Source organism: Argentina anserina, chromosome 1 (assembly GCF_933775445.1).
Source record: "Argentina anserina chromosome 1, drPotAnse1.1, whole genome shotgun sequence".
Lineage (NCBI taxonomy): Eukaryota > Viridiplantae > Streptophyta > Magnoliopsida > Rosales > Rosaceae > Argentina > Argentina anserina.
In genome coordinates this window covers 660,237-685,303 of record NC_065872.1, presented here as the reverse complement: position 1 = coordinate 685,303, position 25,067 = coordinate 660,237, and the positions used below count along the sequence as shown (strand labels likewise).

Below are 25,067 nucleotides of genomic sequence, written 5' to 3'. Positions count from 1 at the left end.
ACCAATCTCCAGCTCCCCCTCTCTTCAACCTCCCTCCTATATCACTCTCCCAATCCCAATCACTATAAAGCAAAACCCCTCTCATCTCTAGCCGTCTGTTTTCGAATCGCGATTCTCCCAAAACCCTCGCGCTTTTCTCACTCCACTCTTCTCTTCTCTTCTCCGACGTCGTTTCGAATCGCCGCGGCTTCTTTGAAAGCCTAATCGCCGCCGCCGTACGATGCCTCGCGCCACTTCCAAAAGAAAAGCGCCACCGTCGACCTCCGCCTCCGCCACCTCCTCCGACGTCGTTTCGGCGCGTCCAGGTATCTCTCTCTCTCTCTCTCTCTCTCTCTCTCTCTCTTTCTCCATCACATTCCGATTATCGTTCCGCGAAACCTAGAACTCCGTAGGCTTAATGGAGCCGAGGAGTTGATTTCTTGTTTCTTTTGAATGAGCTGAGCTGTGTTTATAGTAGCACATCGCAGATTGCTTTCTTTTCTGATTCGTGATCGTGTTTGAATCGGTTTAGAGTGATTCGATTACAATGGCCTTGGATTTTATATACTGATTAGATAGTTCAACTCGTTGAGTAATAGGTTGTGAAGTGAATTATCTTCTTCGTTGTGATCAGAATAATCTTGCAGTAATTACGACAATTTTTCTTGTAATTTTTGGAGTAGTTTTAAAGAAAATGTGGTAATTCTTGTTCGGAAAGTTGTTATAATCTTCATTTTGACCTAGTTGGAACATATCATTTTGTTGTACTGCGTAGTTTTGGATGATCTGATGGTTCTCAGTCGCAGGTAAAAGAGGGAAAAAGGAGGTAGACAAGATAGGCGACCTATTCGATGTGTACGCTAACAAGAGCCTGGACACGATTGAGTAAGTCAGCATACATGAAGTAGATGCAAGTTCGATATAAGATAAGTGTATATATGCATTGTCGAAATGCTGACTGTCTTATGTTCGATTGAACAGCCCAGAAGGAATCGTGTCTCTTTGTTCGCATTTGGGAGTGGACCACACTGATGTCAGAATCCTGATGCTTGCTTGGTGAGTTGCTATGTTTGTTGTTATGATGCTATATACTAAGATAATTTATCTAGACCCTCGTTGGCATTGATGATTTAATGTATCAGGAAAATGAAAGCGGAAAAGCAAGGCTACTTTTCCAGGGTAAGACAATGCTGTGTAATTTAAGGAGTCATCTTATTTCCATTTGGTGTATGTGGCTTGATTGCAACAGATCAAATAGTCGTATTTGTCGGATATTATGTTGTTAGTGGACATTATTCATAAACTATTCATGTGTAAGCGTTACAGGATGTACACCATATGTAATTTTATTTGTAAAGCATGCTCTAATATGTTGAATAGAGTGAAAGTTGAACTGCTTTGTGCATATATGTCAGTATCTTTATGTATTTATACATATAGCTGATGTGTGATGGGGAAAACTCAATGAACAGAAAGAGACCTGCCTCAGGCTCAGTTGCATGACATAGCTTATGAACGGGCACTCGCATGGCCTACTTTGGGGACCTTGAAAAGCTAGTATCTATATGATAGTTCAGGAAAGGTTTGAGTGTACTAAGCTAGGACCGAAGGTTGCTTTATTTCTAAATCTCAGTGAAGAATGTGTATGATCCTTTTTGCTTGATGGAATTATGATCACTGCATTACCCTTGTACCTTTCAACTAGATTATGTGTACATTTTTCCTCATTACTGCTTGTCAGGTTTGCGTTTGTTTTTTTTGTGTTTTTCATTCTTTTCTGAATTTTAGTTTTGGCTAATTCCTAATTAATTAATATTCCTCTTTCAATTAGGAAGAGTGGCGAAGAGGCTTGAAAGATTTGAACGCTGACACCATCACTAAATTGAGGAAAGCACTCCCAGGTCTTGAAAAAGAGGTATTCTAAATTTGTTCATTTATTTCAATATGTTAACCTGTGCTGTTATTGACATGATATTTAGTACCTTATTGGAATTTGATTGTTTAAATGGTACTGATTTTTTTTGTCCTTGAAAAGTTGATGGCCGCACCCAAATTTGAAGATTTCTATGCTTTTGCATTTCAATACTGCTTGACAGGTGAGCGTACTTTATTTGTAGACATGCCTGTGGTAGTAAAATTGAACAACCTTTTTATGAATTTTTTCTCTCACTCTCACACTTCCCTGAAATTGGTTAAACTCTTTCAGAAGACAGGCAAAAGAGTGTTGATATCGAGACCGTTTGTGAATTACTGAATCTTGTGCTAAGTCCCAAATACCGTTCCCAGGTTGATTTATTAATCAAGTATCTGAAGGTCAGTAGATGCCAATTGCCCATTAACTATTACAAGTTATTTGAGGACCAACTCATTTCTTTTTTAAACAAGGTTCTGTAATTTGTCATGACGGTTGGATTTTAATTTGGCAGGTCCAAAGTGAGTACAGGGCATTAAATGCGGATCAGTGGAGACATTTTTACCGGTTTTGCAAGGAGGTAAGATATTCTAATTCACACATTCCTTTTTCCCTTGGTTGTGTTGCAGGGCCTAGATATTGGCCTTGCTTAAAGGCTAATCGTATGCTATCAGATTATTCTATATCTTTATGATTTTAGGAGGCTACACATGCATCTATTGACTGCATTTAGTTACAACACTGTTCATGTAAATAATTTGAATGACATGCAATGTAGCTGAGAAGCTTGATGTAATTTTTCCAGAGGAAAAATCCGATGTAGCATGGCATGTAGTGTAATAGATGTTCTACGAATGATCTCTGATTCGAACCATTATAAAATATAATAGGGAAATCCACCTGCATTGTTCATGGTATATTAGGCTATCACTCCTATCAGCTATCCCCCGTACCTTTAGATTGTTCATTTGAAAGTGTGTATCTCTCAATTTGCTTTTGCTAAATCTAACACTTTGACTCAACAGATCAGCCTTATTCTAATATTTTGTTCCCTGTATCAGATAAGTTTCCCAGATCTCGAAGACTATGATTCTGATCAAGCATGGCCTGTGATAATTGATAATTTTGTTGAATGGATGAAAGAAAACAAGTAAAGCTAATTTGATCGTCCTTGGGGAAAATGTGACCCCTTTTGTGAGAATACAATGCTAACTATAAGAAGGTAACAAAACGTTTCTTTTGTTACTTTTCTTCCTCTTCATGGCTTTTACTAAATTATAGCTATTGAGTTTCAGACTAGTATAATGCCATTTTGCATGATCTATAGTTGTAAGTGACGTTCTTCTGTTTGATCTTACTTGCAGGGCTTGCGAAGAATGACTTTCCAATTTTACTAACAAATCACTCATGCTTCTCGGTTTTTCGTTGTTTGGGACTTGTTGTGGAGCTGCCTCTGCCTCTTATGAGTGCCACATTTTTGGCGACGAGGAAATTTTCAGTTTTAATACGAATTGTATCATCGAGTGTGGTTCCCTGCTATGTTTTTGGCAATTGATGAATTGATACAAGACCTTTTTTTGCAAACTCAAGTTTAAACATGTACTGAAATTTTTTTAAATTCTGTTTCAAACAGTACTTTGATAATTGACGGGACAATTACAAGCTCTCTGTATAATCTGTAACTGAGCATATCTCACAGTCAAATCTGGAACTCTGGGACTGGAAGTACTGAAATTAATCGATGACAGTTGGCGGGGTTGTAGCCGCCTATGGCCAAAAAGATTGTGCACCAAGGAAGCAGCCCCTTTCCTCATTCATCAAAGAATCCATGATTTTGAAGCTGTAGTTTTAGAAGAACAAATTCACATTAATAAACCATTTACAAGATTGAAAGGAAAACCCAAAAAACAAAAATGTATGGTGGTTATCAGTTGATTAGGTGCATTACCTTGGGCTGAGATCTTCCAATTGCTATCTTGAGCGACGGACCAAAAGAAGTACCCACGAAGCCCAAGAGCCTGAGCAAAACCCACCTTGGAGGTTATTGTATTGGCATCATCAAATGCAATCCAAGTTGAGCCGTTGAAAGAGTATACCGATACGGTATCAGCATCATACACGACAGTGGCGCTCGAGGCGTTGTTAAGGACCTCTAACTCCTTGAAGCTAAGTTGACCACCACCTGGGCCTGGGCCAATAGCAATGGATCCAATACCGTTATCTTTAGGGTCTTTGAGTACCCATGTCCGGCCGTAAAGTGGAAGACCCATTACGAGCTTCTTTGGGCTCATGCCACCGTTAATCCATGACCTAAGCCCGTAAACAGAGTTCACATTACTATTTGGGTCGAATAATGGCGCATTGGGCCCTGTAATATTGCTCCAAGCCCCGTGATAATCAAAGCACATTATGTTCGCCCAATCCAAGTACTTTTCCATGTACTTGATCGGATACGAGCGGATTACGGCATCCAAGAAGAACTCGGCGGAGAAGTAGACGGCGGCCGTGAGCAATAGAGGAGGGCTTTTAGTGTCCTGGGCCTCTTTCTTAATCTTGCGGCGCAATTGTTTCAGCAAGTGGCCTAAGGCCTTCATTTCTTTTGGGCTTTCAGGATACTCCCAGTCGAGGTCCAGTCCATCAAACCCAAACTTACGGGCAACTTCTATAGCGGAGTCAATGAAGTTTGACCGTGAGGAGGGGTTTGAGACCATGCTAGCAAAGATGCGTGATAATTCTTCATCTCCGCCACCGCCACCTATGGACAGAAGGGTCTTCACCGGCGGAGTTTTGTGGCGGAGGGTGGTGGTGAAGTTTGAGAGGAGCAATGCAGTTTCATCTGTCAGCTCCAATTTAAATGTAACGTTGCTAGGCACTAGAAAGGCATAGTAGATGTGAGTAAAGAATGAAGTATTTATGGCTGAAGGTGGAAAATCATCTGAAGGTGGGTAATAGCCTATTTTCACGGCCGGAGGGTTCCCCGATGAGGAGTCTGGTACACTTCCGCCAGTGATCATCGCCATGCAACATAGGAGAAAAGGAATAAAATGCACAAATCTGTTGAGGCTTGGCATTTCTTGCAAGAATGAATGAAATGTGGATTACTAGAACTCAATCATGGCTATGAAGAGCTAAAGGCTATTTATCATTCCAAAGTTTTGAAATGTTTTCGCTGCATACAATGGAGGTTAAACAAAAAGTTAAAAACAGTGATTACATAGAGGAAAGTACAAGAATATTAAGCCGTCCGGCATGATTTAAGCATAAGCAGCAGTTTTAAGCTTTTTAAATAAGGGATTAAACAGCTCATCAACGTTGTCTTTTTTATATGGACATGGAATCTGAGGTTTTGTTAAATGACTTATATGTTTTTCAATGTTTCATAAACAAGACATTTGGAAAGATTTGAGATCAACTACTTCCTGTTTTAGTCTGAATATGCTTATGATATTTGTTGCTTAATTTTCTCGTGTGTTAACTGTTAGTTTGTTGGTTTAGGTGTTTGTCCTGCACTTGATGTCTGGTTTTGAAGATGCGTGATAAAACGATGAAGACAGGAGTTTAGGGATTAGGAAGCTCAACACCCTAACAACAAATGTTCTTATAATCACACCTTAATACATATATGCATACTAAATAGTTTATACCATACTGTTTCTTGATCACCTGTAATAGCAGCTCAATCGACAGATTGCTGATGCAATATATCTCGAAAACTGGAAGCACCTTTAAAATAGATCGTAATGATCTTGATGGAAATTTTATTGTGTTAGTTTTGGTGTTCAATTGTTCTGTTAGCTTCCTTTTACACTGTTGATTTTCAGTGTATATAGTACAAAACAGACAAATTTTTTAGCAATGACTACATTCTAGAGAGCCTGCATCTTCATCTGGGTAGTAACTCAGAAATCTGTGCATCATTAACTGAAATTGTTTGCTGTGATGTGGATGAGCTCCCCATATCTCCATCTCTTTTCCCTGAGAAAGCCGTCTTTGTAGGAATACCAATGGCTTCAGTGTCAGACTTGAGCATGGAATACACTTCCAACATTGTAGGCCTATCATCTGGATTTTCCTGTACACATAATAGAGCTACTTGCAAGCATCTCAGCAGTTTACAGGAACAAGAAGAATCATCCAGTGCTGGATCAATAAATTCCATTCCATTTTCTTCCCTCCATGATTCATATGCCTGGAAAAAAATTCAATGTGACTTGTATGTTAGATCAAAATGTCAGTTTATACCATACTCTTTTATATATACTAGTGATATATGACTTACATATTCCAATAGGTGCAAACTTCTGTTCGGACCATAGAAGCCTGTACTCCTCCTTCCACTGATCATTTGCAAAAGTAGAACTCCAAAGCTGTAGACATCGTACTTCATGGAATATATACCTTTATTTACATATTCAGGAGGAACGTAGCCACTGCATTGGATATAACATGTATTAAAGAATATGAAAATGTGTGGATGTAGAACAAGGAAGTTAAGAATTGGTAATTTACTTACTATGTTCCAACAATCCGGCCTGTGTTTCCTTCAAGTTCATCTTTCTTGAAAAGTTTAGCCATTCCAAAGTCGGAAATCTTAGCATTCATATCATGGTCAAGTAAAATGTTACTAGCTTTAAGGTCTCGGTGAATAATAGTCAGATTAGAGTATTCTTGGAGATATAGGAGTCCTTGAGTAACTCCTTCAATGATATGCACACGCGTTTTCCAGTCTAGGAGATGTTTTGTAGAAGGATCTGTAAGATAACAAATTCATTAACAAAAAGTTAGGAAAAGGAGCGTGATGTGCATATAATAGTATGACAGGTTCATGCTACTCCATTCTGCCATTTTAGCAGAAACTCTCAAATAACCAGGAGCAGCAAAAAGCTACGCTGCATACCGAAAAGGTAGAAGTCCAAGCTTTTGTTAGGCATGTACTCGTAGACCAGCATTTTCTCTTCCTTGTTACTGCAAAATCCAAGAACGCGAACTAGATTTACATGTTCAAGTCTTGCAGTGAGTGTAACTTCATTTCTGAATTCCTCAAGTCCTTGAGTTGATGTTTTTGAAAGACGTTTTACAGCTATCTCCTGCCCTTTTCGCAATTTTCCCTACAATATTTGGAAAGATATGGTCATCATGGTTTGATAAGAAAACAAATCGATAGCTGCTCCAAAGATGAGTTCTACACATGTACTCTGATTACTCACCAGAATTTCAAGCATTTCACATAAATTTTATTAAACAATTACTATGTATACTGGATGATCACACATTCAGCTTTATGTCTTTTATTTCTTCTTATATTTCTTCAATCTTTACTACTCTACCACTACGTTGGAACACTTAGTTCGATAAAAAAAAAGCTACAAATTAATGTCTGCATATCTTCTTGTTTTAAATCCAAGTTCCCTCACTGTTTATGTAATTGATATATAAATTTTACCTTGTAAACAGGACCAAATCCACCCTCTCCAAGCATGTTTTCACTTGAAAAGGTATTTGTAGCAGCTTTGATAGTGGAAAAGCTGAATACTTGCAGATTTGGAGAACCTCTACTAAAAGCTGATTCCGATCGACATAATTTGCGCACAAATATCTTCCCTGAAATCATAAGAATTACCAAATAGAAAAATGAAAATGCTTATCTGTTGTGTGTTCATGCTAGCTGAAAAAAACTTCTATGGTCATGATGTAAATCATTTAATTGCTATTAGAACCTTTTGTCTTGAGTAATTCTCTTTGCAGGTAACACGCCACAGAGGCTATGAAGATTATGATCAAAATAACTGGGAGGGAAATTATAAGCAATAACCGCCTCTTCTTTCTGTGAGCATTTTCTTCATCCTGAGCTGTCAATCATAAAGCAGCAGAAAGCATATGATGCAAAATTCGAAGGGATGTCAAAAATATTAGAACAGGTGTTTTTATTTTGAGCTCTTCAAGAGTAAGTTACAATTGAACCTTCTTCAGGCTTTTCAATTAAAATTCTGAGGTAAGAACATATTTAGTTTAGTCGGGGTGTATGAAATGTGTACCTGTTCTAGAAAGCACCCAGTTATCATCATTTGTTACAAGAAACACATTGTAACCAAGTAGCTTCTTTTCCTTGGCATATGCAATCTTAGCTCTGATAGCTTCAACATCATCAAATCCAATCCAGCTCACTCCAATGATGCAGTAATTCACAACATAACTAGCATTGTACATTATTATAGGTTTGTAGCTTCTAATATACGTCTTGATGTAACTGTAGCTCATGGAACCATCTGGTGTCAAAGCTGAACCAGCTGCAGGTGCTCCAATTTCATTGTCTTTCGGGTTCACAAGCGTCCACGCATAGCCATGGTAAGCCAATCCCATAACCAGTTTGCTAGCAGGAAATGAATTGCTTAGCCATTGCCTTATACCATAGTCTGTATTGACATGACTTGTTGGGTTATATAGAGCAGCATGAGCACCAGTAACATTTTCCCTCAAAGGCAGATGATAGTCATATGCTACCACATGTGCAAAATCCAAGTTCCTCTTCATAGACTCAATTGGGTAAGTCATTGATCCGAATGAAGGCACATACTTAACAGCCATTGTAAGCATTAGTTTTGACTGCCTTGAATTTCTCGGCTCAGAATCCACAGCAGCTCTCCATTCATCCAAAAGCTTTCCCGTGTTGATCATGTCTGCAGCTGTGTTTGGCCACAGCCAGAACAAGTCTATACCCTGAAAGCCATAGTGCCTTGCTGTTTTGATTGAGGACTCAATGAAAGAGCTTCTGCTTGAAGATTGGCTGAGGATGGAGGACAAGACTGATGAGTTAACCTTTTGCCCCAATATTCCTTGAGCTGTTGAAGCTTGTCCATTCCAGATGGACAAGAGTGTTATGACTGATGGGTTTTTTCGCTTGACGATTCCGGTGAAGCTGGAGTAGTATTGCTGATCAGCTGAAGGAATGATGAGTTGGAAGCTGGAGGAACTTACATTGGCAAAACCACATATGAGGTGAGTAAACAAGGCAGAGTTGATGTCAGGTATAGGAGACTCACTACTGGCATACCAGTAACCAGCTCGAATCCATGTTTGTGCATTTGAAGAATGAAACTGAGGAGAAATGAAGAAGATGAAGAGCAGGATCAGATGGACTGTAATCGACTCCATGGAAAGATGGCTCTCTACTTTGATTTTTTGTACAAGGAGACCAACATACTAGTCATCATGTGGAGAGACAATTCGCTATATATAGGACACCCACCTATTTTCTTGTTGTCTCATTTCATTGCACGTCTCTGCAAGCAAGCGAATGCGACCAAAAAACATTTTTCAATCATTGACTCTATACTCTATAGAAAAATCCTTAAACAAATGTCGAGTACAGGTGTTTTTTTTACTTGATCTAACACGAGTTTGACTATTAGGGTAGTTTGATATGACTCCTTGGTAGTGAGCTCATTCAGCTTAATATAAAGTTTGTTAATGATTTCTAATGAAGTACCTGCTGCCTCGGCTTTTCTGATTAAGTATGAGAACCTTCGGTTTGGCTTGGTATGGTATTTAACAGTATGTGAGACAAGGTCAGCGACGTTAGCTAGAAAAATGCAACCCTACGTCGTAGTGTCGATGGTAAAATCCAATACAGCATTCCAGCTTGCACTAATGTAGGGACTTGGATTCGTTCTAAACCAGTAGTGTTCTTTTGGTTGGTTTGCATTCATCGATCATCATGATAAATGGGCACCCTAAATTTTGCGACTTGCAAGTTGCGATATGCTCAAATCGTTGAGAAATTTCCCTACCATCAATCCATCATCATGATAGGCAGTTTATCCTAGGTGTGAGGTCCTGCAGGAGTACTACCATCAATCCATCATCATGATAGGCAGTGTTTCTACTCTTGATCGTACGATCATTGAAATGGGTCGGGCTTGTGTTGGCAGCTACAACATTAATCTTCTGGAAATGACCCGTCGATTGGTGAGATAATCATCACTCAAGAAGATTTTATCATGCAATGCATTTTTATGTTTGTGATTTTATGTGTATGTTTATTTTTTTTTCTCCACATATAACAGGGCAAACCTCATGGAAGATTACTCCATAAAATCGAGGATGTTTTTTATACTCGACTTTCTCCTATCACAAGGTTCCTTTTTCCAAAGGATGATGACATACTTCTTGACTACTTGCACGAAGATGGCAAATCTTTTGACCCAATTAGGTATTCTTACATTCCCTGTCTTCAAATTAAAGAGTATCGCATTAAGATTCACGCTAGATGGATAGTTGAGGCATCTGTTTTTTTTTAGCAAACTCTCAGCCAATAAATCTTTAATTAAATGACGGGATGAAGCTGGTAGCATTGACAGATAGTTGTGAGATACCAAGAATAGAGAAAATAGACATCTCGTGACGCTTCTTGTAAGGATGAAAAGAATACATAGCAAACTCTCTGAACAATTCCAGAAGATGATGTTGGGCTTCCAACACATTAAAAATCTTATATTCGAAACGCATCAGATTCCTAGTAATCCAAATAAACCAAATTAGATTACATGAGACTAGAAACCAAAGTTGACGTTTAGGTTTTGGGAACGCATGTTATAACGTTGATTCCTTCCCACTTATTATTGCTACGAGTGATGATAAAATTTTAGGATTTACTGTGGTACCTCAAAAAAGGAAGTCATAATAGTAGATGATACATGTACTTATGAAATTTCATGTACATCGAGTTTGCACCTGTGGAAGCGAGCTTTCCTTATTATCAGACATTTCAGTGTTTCACATAGTTCACTTGGGGGAATTTTTAAGAAATTTCTTTTTTTGAATACATTTCACATGTTTTTCAGCTCTTATGATTCAGTTGTAATTTGACTACGTTTCAATGTCACAGATAAAGATGGAGTGCCTTGACTACGGCAACAACCAGTTGCATGTGCATACGGTGGAGGAATTAACTAGCTAGCTGATAGCAAAGTAGAATTAGCTTGAACTTGCCTGACAATTTGACCTTTTGCATTCAGAACCAATCCAGGATTCATGTGCGTTGTGTGTATACTTGTTGATATGTTCCGCCATGTTATTCTGTCTCAATATGTAATCCATACCCCAGTTACTTGATACCAGATATATTAACAAGCTTCTGTGAGCTCTAGTTACTAGTACTTGCATGCGTATCTCCCACAGTGCAAAGCTAGCTTATTTACATAGCGTAAAATGGGGTGTGGCTATCGATCAAACTCATGCCGAACTTCTAATTCTCAACTTTATTGTGTATACAAAGTTACAAACCAAATGCAACAGATTAGTTATAGATGTAACAATATTGTAACAGAAGAATACAATATACATCTGTATGTTTCAGAAAGGATGGTCATCTGGGAACAATTTCGGACATTGTTGCATCATTGACTGAATAGATTTCTTCCACAGATTTGTACATATGATCCTCATCTTCATTCTTCTTAACTGAGAATGCAGGCTTTTTAGGACTAACGATGGCTGCACTCTCGTTCTTGAGCATTGAAGATACCTCCAGCATGGATGGTCTATCAACTGGATTTTCCTGGACACATAATAAAGCTACCTCCATGCATCTTAAGAGCTTGCATGACGAAACCGAATCATCTAGGGCTGGATCTACAAAATCCGTTCCCTGGCCTTCTTTCCACAACTCATATGCCTGCGAAAGTCGTGAGGTAATGTTATGCAATTCTTGCTCATGAACATAATGAAAAACTTACTAGAGCTTTGGTACTTATGACCTTACGTGTTCTAGAATGTTTAAATTTCCATCTAAGCCATAAAAACGTGAACTTCTCTTGCCACTTATTATATGCAGAAGCAGAACACCGAAGCTGTAAACATCGTATTTCATGGAATAAATGCCTCTTCTTACATATTCAGGGGGAACGTAGCCACTGCATTTCATATAAAAGCTGTGTGAGTTTGTGATCAGTACTAAATCTGAAGCTAATTTACTGAACATGTGAAGAGTGATTTCACTTACTATGTTCCTACAATACGACCAGTGTTTGCCTCATGTTCATTCTTTCCGAAAGCTCTGGCTAGACCAAAGTCTGATATTTTCGGGTTCATCTCATCATCTAACAGAATGTTGCTCGCTTTTAGATCACGGTGAATTATCGTAGAACTTGAATATTCTTGGAGATATAGAAGGCCTTGAATCACCCCTTCAATGATGCGGACACGTTGCTCCCAATCCAAAAGATTACATCTACTTGAATCTGCATGAAGGTAAATTACCAACCATACATGATCAAATGTGGAGCAGAATTGTTTACACTTTACAGTTTCACACACACATCAGTTTGACAGTGCTTATTAAGCTATAGAAATAATTGAATGTGATGCAAATTTTCAAAGCAAAGGAAAATGAAGATACCAAAGAGATAGTGATCCAAGCTTTTGTTTGGCATATACTCATATATCAGCATCTTTTCTTCCCTCTTGGTGCAATATCCCAAAACTCTAACTAGATTCACATGGTGCAGTCTCGCAGTAATTGTAACCTCATTTTCAAACTCTTCAAGGCCTTGGTTTGAAGTTTTTGAAAGTCTTTTCACTGCTATCTGCTGACCCTTCCTTAATGTGCCCTAGAAAGACCACATTAATCATTAAGTCATTACCGTAATGTCGGAAAGCACATAGCTTAGAGAGTAATATGAACTAAAGATTCTGAATTGCATTTCAAAATTTATAATGATCTTTAGGGATACTACCTTGTATACAGGTCCAAAGCCACCCTCTCCAAGCTTATTCTGACTCGAAAAGTTATTTGTAGCTGCTTTGATGGTTGTATAACTAAATACTTGCATATTAGGAGAATTGCTGTCAAAATTGTCTGTACTTGGAACTATATGTAGTAGCCTATAAACTGATCGTTTGATGTTGTCTACAATCCCTAAACCAAATTAGAACAGAGAACAGAGAACACATTAAAAAAGAAATATATCCCCAATATCATTTAGGCGAAGAACAATCATAAAAAATAACATAAATTCAACATATATTTTCACAGTTAAGAAGATTACCAATTGACTTGAGTACTCTCCTTTTCAGGTAACACATTAATGTTCCCAGTAGGATAATAATAATAGAAATTGTGACCAGAACAATCACCAATAACCATTTCTTGTTCTGTTGGCCTCCTTCCACTTCAGCTGTTAAGGTAAATATGGTTGGTCACATATTTTCTTATCAAATAATTTTAAATATGCCGAGAATACGTTGAAGCTAATATCAACCTACCTGCTGCCCTAGAGAGGACCCAATTGTCATCATTGCCAACTTGAAACACACTGTAACCAAGAAGCCCCATCTTCTTAGCAAAAGAAACTTTCACCCTGATAGCCTCTACATCATCAAAATTAATCCAACTTGACCCAATTGTGCAGTAATTTACCACATAAGTATCATTGTACACAGAAACTGCATAATATCCATATGTCTTAATGTACCATTTGATAAACTGATAGGCCATGGACCCGTCTCTGTAAGCCGCAGGACCTGATGACGGTGCACCAATATTACTAACAGAGTCACTGGGATTCACAAGAGTCCAAGCATAACCGTGGTAAGGTAAGCCTAAAACCAACTTGCTAGCAGGTAGTCCTCTGCTGATCAAGTCCTTAACATAACTGTTCGTGTTAGTCCCATTTGATATTGGGTCGTATAAAGCAGCATGAGGGTGTGTGAAGTTGTCCTCTTTAGGAAGATAGTAATCATATGCCACAAGATGAACCCAATTCAAGTTCTTCCTAATAGAGTCAATCGGATAAGTTACAGCATCCACAACCTGCTTATGATGATAAAGTGCCATTGTCAAGAGCAAACCTGACTTTCCTGACTTCCTTGCTTCAGAATCCACCGCAGCGCGCCACTCATCTAGAAATGTTCCCAAAGATGTAATGTGCATGCTTGTTCTTGGTACAGTCCCACAAAGGTCCAAGCCATCAAACTCATAAAGTCTGGCAGTTGCTATTGAAGAATCAATGAGAGATTTCCGGTAAGAAGACTGGTTCAGCAATGAAAACAACACCGAATGATCATCTCTGCCACCCCAGATGGACAGCAAGGTTGTGACTTTTGAGTTCTTGCGCTTGACAACATTTGTGAAAGTGGAGAACTCTTGTTGGGTGGAGGAGTTGAATAAGAGCTGGAAACTGGAAGAGTTTATATAAGCAAAAGCACATATAAGGTGAGTAAACAATGTTGAATCTATGCCGGAAACAGGGAGTTCAGCACCGGTGTAATGATAACCGGCTTTGATCCATGACTGAGCGTTTGAACAATTGAAGTTCAATGAAAGAAGAAAGAGGAGGAGAATTTTTGATAAATGGTATTGCATATTCAACATATCTAAAGCAGCTAGTCTTCAGAAACACAGGGAGATCCTTAATTCACCGTAAATTGAAAGTTGATTATGTGGACATGGAGATATTTCGTAAGAAAATGATAGTCATAGTCTTCTTTGTGACAAACACGTAAATTGAAAGTTGATAATGTGGACATGGAGAAGCAGGTGCCAGACTAATTTGTGAAATGTATTGAGTCACCAAGAAAGTTAGGTTCCCCCTTAAAATGATGGACAAAGACACCGTCTACAATTCTACATAAGTCCATTCATTTGTTTCTAAAAAAAACTAATATAAGTTATATTCATATATGATTAAAATCGAGACAGGTGTAAACTTTTGCAGACGGGCTTAGATTTTTAGAAATGTAATTTGAATTTGACGATTAGCAGTCATTCTTTCATGTCAACCAACTTGGAACGTTAATAATAATTAAAAAAATCACTGACGTACTGCTAAGATTCACGATTATAGTTAGCGTAACACGTATCAACATAATGTCTTCTGAACCCAACTGATCAACTTCATGCCACATTTGATTCACGGAATGTCATGGAAAGGAAAACAATTCTTGAGATTTTCCACAAGCATTGGAAATTTCCCCTCCCAGCAATTTTCTCTTCTCATGTTTGAAAATGCCAGGAATAGTCAGAGAAAGGAAACATCATTATAAGTTTACAACAATTTACCAATAATACCCTCAATTTTTCATTAATAAAAAAAAGAAATAAAAAAGTTGAGTGGGGACAATTTAGTCAAAAAACTATGTTATCTCATTAATGACCGGTATTCAGAAACTCTTTTCATAAATTGAGTGGGTGGAAGCAATTTCCTCCTTATTTTCCACATCTTTTGGGAATCATTTTCCCTTCCAGCTTTTTTCCAATTGCTTCCAAACACTAACCATTTTCCTTTTCCAAGGTTGTGATTCCTTGAACCAAACATGGCCTCATATTTGCTCTTAATGACATGATTTTTCTGGATATGATTTCACTTGGAACAGTCTTAATAAACCATTTCGTGTAGTTTTATTGGTTAATTCTACGTACCTTTCTACTGCAAAGGTCATAAAATTAGTATTTCAATTTTGTATATAATTTTTTAACCGGATCATCGATCATTAGCCATATTGCAATACTAGCACAGACAAAGCTAGTGCATGTTGCTTTATTGTGGCGGAATAACTTATGTATGTGATCCTTATTGCTAAGCTTATTGCATGTCAACAGTGACTGCTTATCCCCATGTGCTGAAAGCTACAAATTGAAACAATGCAAATTAGAGTTTGATGAGACAAGATATAGTTATAAAAGGTTTAACCATATAATCCAAATAGGGTTTGTCAACCAAAATAATTTTTTTTACCAAAAACTTTCTGATATATTAAAAGACTGTATAGCAGTTCTAATCAATATGGTTAAAATAATAATTAAATAAATTTAATAAAATTAAATAAATGGTGGTTATTTGAAAAACTTCCCACACACGTATGGTGTGTTTTGTGCTAGTATGGTTTTATTGTGATTGTTACTGATAAGTAATTACCTATTTGAGAAAGAGTCCAGGTACTTGAAGCTTGTGATTGATGAAGTAAATGGTCAAATTGGTCTATAATGGAGGATAATCAAGCTTGTAGAAAACATTCGAATGATTGTTATGAGCTTTAATTCTATTAACTTTACTCATGTTTTTCGTGAGACCAACTTTGTGGTTGATGCTTTAGCTAATTTAGGTCATTCTAGCACTTTTACTATATGTTAGATCTTGAGGCTTCTAAAACCTTATTATTTGATCTTATAAACTTTGGATAGCCTAAAGACTTTTGTCTTTAAGTTTCCTTTTCTGTCAAAAAAACTTTCGTTTAGCATACGAAACCTTGGCACTAATACTCTGCATACCATCGTAACCAATCCAAGTCGTCCCACTGTAACAATAGTTACTAACCACGGTCGCATTGTACACTGTCTGAAACCCGTGGCTGATCAAATCCCTAATCTGGTTATAGCCCTGAGCTCCGATAGCCGGGCCATTAGCCGGAGCGAAAAATCTACGGTTGTTGATGTATATTAATCTCCATGCGCACCCGTAAAATGGAAGACCTAAGAAGCACGGAAGCTTGCCTGCAGTCACGCTTCGCGCTTCAAAAGCGGAAGCGAAGCGGAAGCGCGCCGGAAGCGGTTGGAAGCGAGAAAAAGGTGGTTTGGAAGCGATATGGAAGCGTCAAATAGTTCGGAAGGAAGCGTGGGCAATTTTGTAATATTGATTAAAACCTAATTTCTACAACTTGTGCTTAAGGAAGCGAAAGGCTTTTTGCTTAAGCTATTTCTACTTGTGCTTTTCATTGTTTCACCTATTTCACTACCAGAAAACCTGATTGTGAGTTCTCAAACTGCACTGTAATACTAATTATATGCAAGTGAACTGGATTCAATCCTCATGCAGAAAGCCTTTTGGGGATGTCGAAACTTCCAATTGATACACCATTCATGAAGTTCAAATTGAGTTTTTTTTATATATATATATAGGATTAGTCCAAATTGAGTTGGTATGGGTTTGATCACTACTTGATGGTAAGTATAACATATACTATTTTTTTGTTTTTGTAATATTATATATACAGGTTAATATTTTTAATTATATATTATTTTATTCCGCGCTTCTGAAACGTCCCCGCTTCTAAGAAATTTTGAAAAAAAACGCTTCCGCGCTTCCAAACGCTTTGCTTCCACGTCCCCGCTTCCGATTCCATGCAGCCTAGTGGAAGACCAATAACTATCTTCTTGATTGAGATGCCGGCTTTGTTAATCCACGACACAATTCCGGCGTCTCCGTTGATGAGACTGGTTGATCCACCGTTGTACAATGCAGCTGGCGGGTAAGTCTTTGTTTTGCCTTCGGCGTAACAAGGACCATAGTAATCATACGACATGACATTGATCCCACTTGAAACTTTCCTCTGAAACTGATACTGGTCAGAGCCCAACACTTCGATCGTTAGATGCCTTGGCTCAAATAGCAGTGAACCCTAAGAAATTACCATTTAGATGATTAAGAACTTGAGCTTTTCATAAGACTAGTCTTGTCTGAGTAATCTTCTACACTACATCTTTGCTACATCCAAGTTCTGAGTTCAAGTTGCCACTAAATGTTTGGTAAACGCAGCTTACTTCAGAAGTTATACCATTAAGCTGCAAAGTTGGTACACTTGTTTTAGTTAAAAATCATGCAGCTGTTAAGTCATAAGGTTATCCAAGTACTTAACTAGACCTTAAAATTCCTCCCTACAATGGATACCTTTGAAGAAATTGCATGATGAGTTGGTCAAAAAATTCTCCTTTTGCGAAAGAAGGATATTAAATCATCAAAATATATTTCTTTTGTGCTAGTGTGTTACTATTATTACTGGCTTGAAAGATGAAGATTATTGTCCATTTTCTAGATGTCATACACTTTGCAGTTTTATTATATACAAGGATTGTTGTTTTCAATTGACATCTTATTAGTTCCCCCCATTGTATCATCATATTATTGAATTTAATTGGAATCAACATTCCCCACCTCTCTTTGGCTTTCCTTTTTCCCTTTGGTATCCTCATGACCCAACTTCCAAGCAGCCTATTGGCCTTTTTTGACCCATTATCCTTTTCTTAGTGCACATAATTCAGAAGGATCCAGAATTTGAGCAATCAACTTTCTTAGAATACCTTGTCACTATTGGTTGAAATAGATCATAGTTTGAGCTTTATCCCACTCATCTAATCATATGGAGTGAGGTTCTCTTATTGCATTTGCAGCTGTCAAACCAAGAAAGCCTTATCTGCATTTGCTCGAACTTGTAAAGGAGACGTATCATTCAGTGGTATGATCATTCATCTAAACACTTGAGGATTTGCCACTTTATTCCTTTCAGTTTTCATGTTCATTTATTTGGTCCCCTAACTTAAAAGCACAAAGGTCCCCTCCTCAATTCCTTTCCTTCATAGCTTAAATTAGTTGTAGACTTCATCCACTTATACCAAGGAGGGTACTTGGCAAACTATTGATCCAACTCTCACTATCCGACGGCTTTCATTTGCGAAAAGCGTCTATGTATGCGTCGCTATTACTCACGACCGGACGTGAACTTTAGACTAAAATAAAGTGAAACTTGATCGAGTAGAATTGATGCAAAATAAATTTATGTCAAAGCGTTCTATTATTGTCGCATTTTATCTAGGAGGTGAGCATCAGATGAACACGACCTTTCAGTCCTTCATCCTGCTACCTAAGGCAAGTTTGTCCGCTCACTACTTCTACAACAATGCGTCAGATTGTATTGGACCCAATTAGTCCTTCATAACATTAAATCTCTCATTCATTTCTATACAATAACCACTAAATCCCAAACTACGCACTTGTACATTTCCATCTTGATAACAGTCATGCATAACCAAAATTCTGCGAGTTACTCGTGTCTTTAGTGGCAGATGTGACATGGGGCACTACTGTAGTTTGTTAATCAAGGACTAGAGGATTTAGATCTTAATCTACTAAGTTAATCTTATAAATATGGGGGTTAATAGGCTAATTTGGGTCAACAAGGGGGTTACGGAATTGACCAAGTCCACAACATTCGCTGAACAAAGCAAAATCAAGAATGTCAGTCTGACATTTCTGACCCTACATCACCTCTTCCATTCTTCCCTTTCGTCGAAGATCCTTGCAATCTTTGACTGAATCTGAGGACCTCCCTTGGAATGTTTCCATTTTTCCATTCGCTACCCCCATCCCGCTTTTGGTTCTTCTTCTTTAACAGCAAAATAACTACTGTTGTATCAAATTACATGAAAATTAGCAACGTTTATACATCTTGAAGAAGTGCATCATTGTACAAATGAGGAGAATTTTGATATATCAAGGGAGCAAACCCAATAGTAACACCCCAATTCATCACAACAACTATTTGCCAACAAATTTGATAAATGTAATAATATCGTATTCTGCTGAACTCAATGAACATTACTACAAATCTATATGTGAGGTGACATTCGTTTCCTAATATGGATAAATGAATGTGAGGAGCTCCATTCCTTTAATGTTCATCAATATGAATGATTACTTCCTTCTTAGTGGGAAAGTGAGGAGTTAAACCATTTTTTACTTTCAGTCAATGTTGGGCATATAGGACATTTCATTATCTGAAAAACAAGGGGCTGTGGCCATGGAGCTGTTAAAAATAGAGAAAAAATGGTCGTACCTATCACCCATCATCATCATCATCAAGTAGGATCAACATTCAACAACAACCTACTCTTATTTTGCTTACAGAGGCTTATACAAGCACATCATCCTTAGGAGAAATAAAACAAATACTAACCCAAAGAATTATTGTATTCCATTGTGGTTTTTTTCTGTTTCTGATTCTCAGCTAAGCTCTGCTGCTTCCTCCTTGTTCCTCTCACAACACCACCCCCCGCTTAGATCGGATCTCTTCTCTTCCCCCATTCACCACTTTCGCCTCTAACTTCATCTCACGCCACCTGTTCTCTCCCCTTTCCATCTTCCCCAGTAAAATTCCACACAAACCAAAACCCCATTAACCAAAAAAACACGTCTCCAAGTTTCTTACCTTTGTATTCCACCACCATCATATATCATAAACACAGAAACACATCAGCTTTGGTTGCTTAGCCAAAACAGGGGCAGGGCCTTATTTTTCAGGTCTTTGATGCCTGAACAATACCCAACTTTGCTTTCTCTGTATTTTGGCTGGGAATCCAAACTGGGTCTGTGTTAAATGGGCAATGTAACAGCTGGTGTGGCTGCAAAGTTTGCGTTCTTTCCACCAGACCCGCCGACGTATCATGTGTCGAAAGACGAGGGAGGGAAGGTTGTGTTCTCTGGAGTCTCGGCAGATAAGAACATGGAGGCGCATTTGCTTGAGACCAAAGGAGGAAACAGAGTCGTTGCCACGTTTTGGAAGCACCCTTTTGCCAGGTTCACCATTCTTTACTCGCATGGCAATGCTGCTGATTTGGGTCAGATGCATGAGCTCTTCATTGAGCTCAGGGCTCACCTCAGGGTTAATATCATGAGGTGAATTTTATTTATTTCCGTTTGGTTTTGGATTGGATTTGGATTACTATGATGACATGAGTCCTTCTGGTTTGGCCATTCTGTAATATTTTTTCTTTCCTTTTATTGAATGGATTGAATAGATTTTGTTTTATCTAAAGGGTGATACTTTGGTTGAGTTGTTAATAAAAGTGGAGAAATGGTAATGTATTGTTGCATGTTTTCTCTGTTTCTTGGTTATGGAATTCATTTGATGTTCCTAGTTTAATAGGTTTTAATGTTGGAGTCTGGAAGGAGGCTTGAATTTTAGGCTGCTGAGATTTCATGCTTGTTTTGTTGACCCGAAAAGGAAACGAAAATACTAATATTTTATCTACGATTTCAATATCGATGGCTCTTATAACCAAAGAACAAAGCTTTAGCTCAAGTTTCATTCTTTTATATGGTGTGTTTTCCATGGGGGTTGGGGGCTGGAGTAGATGCATTGAATATGATCGTGTTTGGAGTTTAGACATCGAAATTACTATGTCAGCATTCATTGTTTAAAATCTAAAAGGAGTCGGGACATTCAAATCTTGTGTGAAGTGTAAGAGCTGATTTGCGTGCTACAGTAATTGCGAACCTTACTGTATATTAACTTCACCTATTTTTCAATGTGCAGCTATGATTATTCGGGATATGGAGCATCCAGCGGTAAGGTAAGAATTGAGTGATCTATGAAGAGCATCTACAACAGACTTGAACTTGTTTTAGGTAACTGTGAGTGAGTGACACTGATGCTAATGTTGGTAATTGTTTAGCCATCCGAGTTCAACACCTATTACGACATAGAAGCTGTGTACAATTGCTTAAAGACAGAATATGGAGTAAAGCAAGAGGATTTGATACTTTACGGCCAATCTGTTGGAAGCGGACCGACACTGCACATGGCTGCTCGGTTAAAGAGACTGAGAGCTGTTGTTCTTCATAGTGCAATACTTTCAGGCATACGAGTCTTGTATAATATCAGAGTGACATTTTGGTTCGACATTTTCAAAGTAAGTTTGATTAACATGTGATCTATCATTTTGGTGCTAGTCTTGGTTACTCAGAACTTGTATTGAAAAGCATTGTCCGATATGTGCAGAATATAGACAAAATACGGCATGTTGCCTGTCCGGTCTTAGTTATACATGTAAGTATCTTCATCCCTCCTCTTGCAATTTTCTTTTGCACTCTGAAATGAAAACATTTCCTTCGATAACCTCTTCCTCAAAGACATGTAAATTATGTGATATTCATAGACTTCATTTCTTTCAAAAGGGTGATATCAACTTATCTAAATTCGATTCAACTCCATAGAATTTCTGGAAAATGGCCTCTGCTAACTGCTATGACCTATCCCTAGAAGCCTAACTGAATGTTTTACTCAACCAGAAAACTTTTGTTATCAACTTGGCTGGTAAAGTGAACATAAACATATTTCATCCATACATAACAGAAGTTTATTTATGTCTAGCTAGCTTAGTTCATTTGCTTAATGTCTCATAGCATTTAGAAGGACTGGTAGAATAATTATTGGCAAGGTAGTTACTAGTTAGTAAAGAAGTGACATAATAACAGCTGGACCTTGGGACTGATCCTACTCGTGATGGTTTCCTACTCAAAATGTGGCTTATATATTTCATAAGGGAGACTTCTATAGGTTTTCCAGCAAGCGAAAAACTTAGTTGGAATCTTAAGTAGAAGGAAGAAGATATTGGTAGTTGATCTCCAGTCTGTAGATCTCTACTTATTATCAGGTTTTCCGCGTTTGACAAATGGTGGTTCTCATTATACTGTCTTAGGCAAGATATTCTGAAAATTATCTTATCTAGAAATTGACATTAGAAGTTTAGAACTGGTTTTTAACCTATTGTTCTCCGCTTGATTGTTGGTTCTGGTTCCATACATTGATATGCTGCTATTAGTAATACATGTTTATCAATGGACTTTGCAGGGAACAGAAGATGACATTGTCGATTTGTCCCATGGGAAGCGTTTATGGGAACTTGCCAAGGAAAAATATGACCCCTTATGGGTCAAGGGCGGAGGCCATTGCAACCTAGAAACGTATCCAGAGTACATTAAGCACTTACGCAAGTTCATAAATGCGATGGAGAAGCTCTCACTCGCAAATCCGGCGAAGAAGGAACTCACTCCTACCCCAAGTATTGAAGTAAAACACAACAAGTGCTTGAGATTTTCCAAAAAATAGCTGGTTATTGTTACTTCTTCTGAGAAGTATTAGGGAATGTAAAACAGAGAATCCCACTGTAGTGTGATCCTATGTCCACTAATAGCTATAATTGCTTGTATCGTGAACGAATCTTTGGCGGAGCTATCAAGCTTGGTGTTTTTCTTGTTAGATGAATGGATGGAAATCATGCATAGTGTTTGATCTAGATGTTCCTTTAGATAGTCATCTTCACTGCTTCCTTCCTGAGTTCCTGGTGATCTGGATGTCATATGTGTAATTAAAAGGAACGGAGCTTTATGTAAAGATTATCGTCACTTTCAGAAAAGAGAATACATGGTTTGCAATGAAATCATCATCAACATTTAATCTTCTGTTTCAGATTTTCCATTCACAAAACACACTCAGACTCTTGAAAAATGAGTGCGTAACTGAAAACGTCAGCCCATACCAAACTAGTCTTCTGTTTCAGACACCAGCTACATTCACATTCACAACATCAACCCATTCACAATTCACTCCTAGCCTGAACAAGATTGGGTTTGGAACTAAGAACGCTGCTGATTACACTCCTATGGCATGATAGTTATGATACTAATCAAGACAAGAGAGACTCTCTTCATGTACTATTGGAGCATTGGGCAGAGCTGCAAGTGGTAAACATGGTTGTGCAGACAGAGCTGCAATGCAAGACAATGTGTGAGAGCAAAGTGTGAATAATACGAAACGTATTATTCAAGCTGTATTTAATTGTTGAGTTATGGTTATTGCTCAGTGGTATTTGACATTAATTTTCAGCATTAATTGCTAATTAATACAGAACATGAGAAGTCTTCAATCAACAATTAATGCAGAACGAGAGAAGTCTTCAATCAACAATTAATACAGAACGGGAGAAGTCTTCAATCAGCAATTAATGCAAAACGGGAGAAGTCTTCAATCAGCAATTAATGCAGAATGAGAAGTCTTCAATCAACAATTAATACTGAAATTAATATCAAATACAACTGAGCAATAACTACAACTCAACAATTAAATATAGCTTGAATAATATATTTCTTATTATTCACACTTTGCTCTCACACATTGCCTTGCATCATTGTAACAACGTATTATTCACACTTTGCCTTGCCTCATTGCTAATTTAAAGACGACTTATTTTCCGATTTTCTTGCTTCGCGTTTTCAATCAAATATATTCACACGTAACTTCGGAAGAGAATTCTCTAGCAGATGCCGGATGCAAATATTGGTCACTCTACTCCGATTCCGGCACCGTGAGCTATCTCTGTGTGCGCCACGGTCACGTGCTGCTGGTAACCGGCATAACGGAACCGCATGTGAGGTGTGGGACTCAATAACCTCAGCGCACTGTCGTCTCTCTGATCCTGGGACCGACGTGTCGTTTTCCCGTGAAGGCTGCATTTTTCTTTTAATTGGTATTTTCATTCCGGGTCTGGGTTTAACTCCGGGAATCTGAAGCGGGTCCCGCGACAACTGAGCTTACCCAATCGTTTTGCGAAACGTAGCCTCGTCCTCGATGGCCTTGGAGAAGTGTACTTCGGTTCATTGGTTGGTTACAAAGGTCTTAGGTCAAGTCTGACTACTTCAACCGAGCATCCTTCGACTCTCTCTTGCTAAACGTGGACTCCACGCTCCTAGTTTAATTCTATTTACCCTAGTATTTTGTTCTTGATTAGTAAGAAATCCATAACCATCCCAATAGGTCATTTGTAGTTTAGAAATGATGATGTGCATCTTCATTCTCAAAAGGAAAAATGAACATCTTTTCAAATAGACTTGCATTGTTCATTCTTGGATAAGGCGTATGATCTTACCCTATATACAATAGAAGTTTTGTCATTTGAATTCAAGTTGATTAAGATTTTCTCTTCATATCATGTTCGCTTTTTTTGGAGTTTCTCTCAATTTTAAACTGGTGAGAGATTGATCATTCCACGATTAGAGAAGCTATGTGAGTCCCCCTTATATATGAGCACGTACCAAGAATGATCACATAATTAAATTCATCGAAATTAGATTAGTTGGATTATGTGACTCAGCTTGATATGTTATTTTGAAGATTATTTTCGTATTTCTATTATCAAGCCCAAATGGACACCCTCTTGAATACAAGAGCATAGAGTACAAATATGGCATTTCAAAAACGAATGAAAGAATTGAAAGTAAACATCCTAAAAAAAGTAAAAACGAGGATGAGAATCATATCATTCTCATCAAAGTCCCAAGTAATTAGTGGGATTATGTTTGCAACTGATTATTACTTTACCATCATTTCCTAATAAGTAACAACTCATCAATCCATCTGCCTTTCCTAGTTTTGCATTTAGATAATTACCACTTCCTTCTAATTAAAAAGTTACCCTGATGTAAATCCAATAAAAGAGGAGAATTATCTAATTGATGAGTAAATTACTTTAATTTGGTAAAATGATGATAGGTAACATTGACCTTCACCTATGTTTATCAAAAACCTAAAAGTCTTCCTACTCTGAGTTTACCCTAGTTATAAAAATAGA

General features: G+C 37.9%; 7 protein-coding genes across 9 annotated transcripts in view; 3 read left to right on the top strand and 4 right to left on the bottom strand.

Annotated features, from left to right (window-relative positions):
* Positions 1-123: 123 nt before the first annotated feature.
* Positions 124-3,535, top strand: LOC126786382 (uncharacterized). 3 transcript variants are annotated; one of them, XM_050512204.1, is made up of 10 exons: positions 124-305; positions 780-864; positions 961-1,035; positions 1,122-1,158; positions 1,811-1,894; positions 2,015-2,075; positions 2,189-2,292; positions 2,406-2,471; positions 2,953-3,113; positions 3,256-3,535. In XM_050512204.1, the coding sequence occupies exons 1-9, from the start codon at positions 221-223 to the stop codon at positions 3,043-3,045; spliced, it is 690 nt and encodes a 229-aa protein (XP_050368161.1). In that variant the 5' UTR covers positions 124-220; the 3' UTR covers positions 3,046-3,113; positions 3,256-3,535. The 3 variants fall into 3 exon arrangements, with proteins under 3 accessions (XP_050368161.1, XP_050368153.1, XP_050368170.1); XM_050512196.1 differs by having other exon boundaries at positions 125-305; positions 2,186-2,292; XM_050512213.1 differs by having other exon boundaries at positions 126-305; positions 786-864; positions 2,186-2,292.
* A 61-nt stretch (positions 3,536-3,596) lies between these two features.
* On the bottom strand, positions 3,597-4,925 carry LOC126796368 (nod factor hydrolase protein 1-like). Its single transcript, XM_050523184.1, has 2 exons — positions 3,840-4,925; positions 3,597-3,731 (listed from the first exon to the last, which is right to left on the bottom strand). The coding sequence occupies exons 1-2, from the start codon at positions 4,909-4,911 to the stop codon at positions 3,709-3,711; spliced, it is 1,095 nt and encodes a 364-aa protein (XP_050379141.1). The 5' UTR covers positions 4,912-4,925; the 3' UTR covers positions 3,597-3,708.
* Positions 4,926-5,641: 716 nt separating this feature from the next.
* On the bottom strand, positions 5,642-9,061 carry LOC126786426 (cysteine-rich receptor-like protein kinase 34). Its single transcript, XM_050512254.1, has 7 exons — positions 7,927-9,061; positions 7,609-7,740; positions 7,335-7,492; positions 6,789-6,999; positions 6,405-6,642; positions 6,171-6,321; positions 5,642-6,080 (listed from the first exon to the last, which is right to left on the bottom strand). The coding sequence occupies exons 1-7, from the start codon at positions 9,041-9,043 to the stop codon at positions 5,775-5,777; spliced, it is 2,313 nt and encodes a 770-aa protein (XP_050368211.1). The 5' UTR covers positions 9,044-9,061; the 3' UTR covers positions 5,642-5,774.
* Positions 9,062-11,132: 2,071 nt separating this feature from the next.
* Positions 11,133-14,261, bottom strand: LOC126792479 (putative cysteine-rich receptor-like protein kinase 20). Its single transcript, XM_050518896.1, has 7 exons — positions 13,154-14,261; positions 12,937-13,065; positions 12,625-12,806; positions 12,288-12,498; positions 11,892-12,129; positions 11,652-11,802; positions 11,133-11,564 (listed from the first exon to the last, which is right to left on the bottom strand). Exons 1-7 carry the CDS (start codon positions 14,259-14,261, stop codon positions 11,256-11,258), a joined length of 2,328 nt encoding a protein of 775 aa, XP_050374853.1. The 3' UTR covers positions 11,133-11,255.
* Positions 14,262-16,104: 1,843 nt separating this feature from the next.
* LOC126792468 (class V chitinase-like) lies at positions 16,105-17,188 on the bottom strand. Its single transcript, XM_050518887.1, has 2 exons — positions 16,976-17,188; positions 16,105-16,266 (listed from the first exon to the last, which is right to left on the bottom strand). The coding sequence occupies exons 1-2, from the start codon at positions 17,186-17,188 to the stop codon at positions 16,105-16,107; spliced, it is 375 nt and encodes a 124-aa protein (XP_050374844.1).
* A 2,398-nt stretch (positions 17,189-19,586) lies between these two features.
* On the top strand, positions 19,587-22,870 carry LOC126795398 (uncharacterized). The gene is made up of 5 exons (XM_050522242.1): positions 19,587-20,334; positions 20,975-21,011; positions 21,114-21,350; positions 21,440-21,487; positions 22,292-22,870. The coding sequence occupies exons 1-5, from the start codon at positions 20,036-20,038 to the stop codon at positions 22,547-22,549; spliced, it is 879 nt and encodes a 292-aa protein (XP_050378199.1). The 5' UTR covers positions 19,587-20,035; the 3' UTR covers positions 22,550-22,870.
* Positions 22,871-24,932: 2,062 nt separating this feature from the next.
* Positions 24,933-25,067, top strand: part of LOC126795428 (uncharacterized) — a 39,873-nt gene continuing 39,738 nt past the window's right edge. Inside the window, exon 1 of the mRNA XM_050522277.1 lies at positions 24,933-24,940. The gene's annotated coding sequence lies outside the window, so the exon portion shown is untranslated. The remainder of the gene's footprint in view (positions 24,941-25,067) is intronic.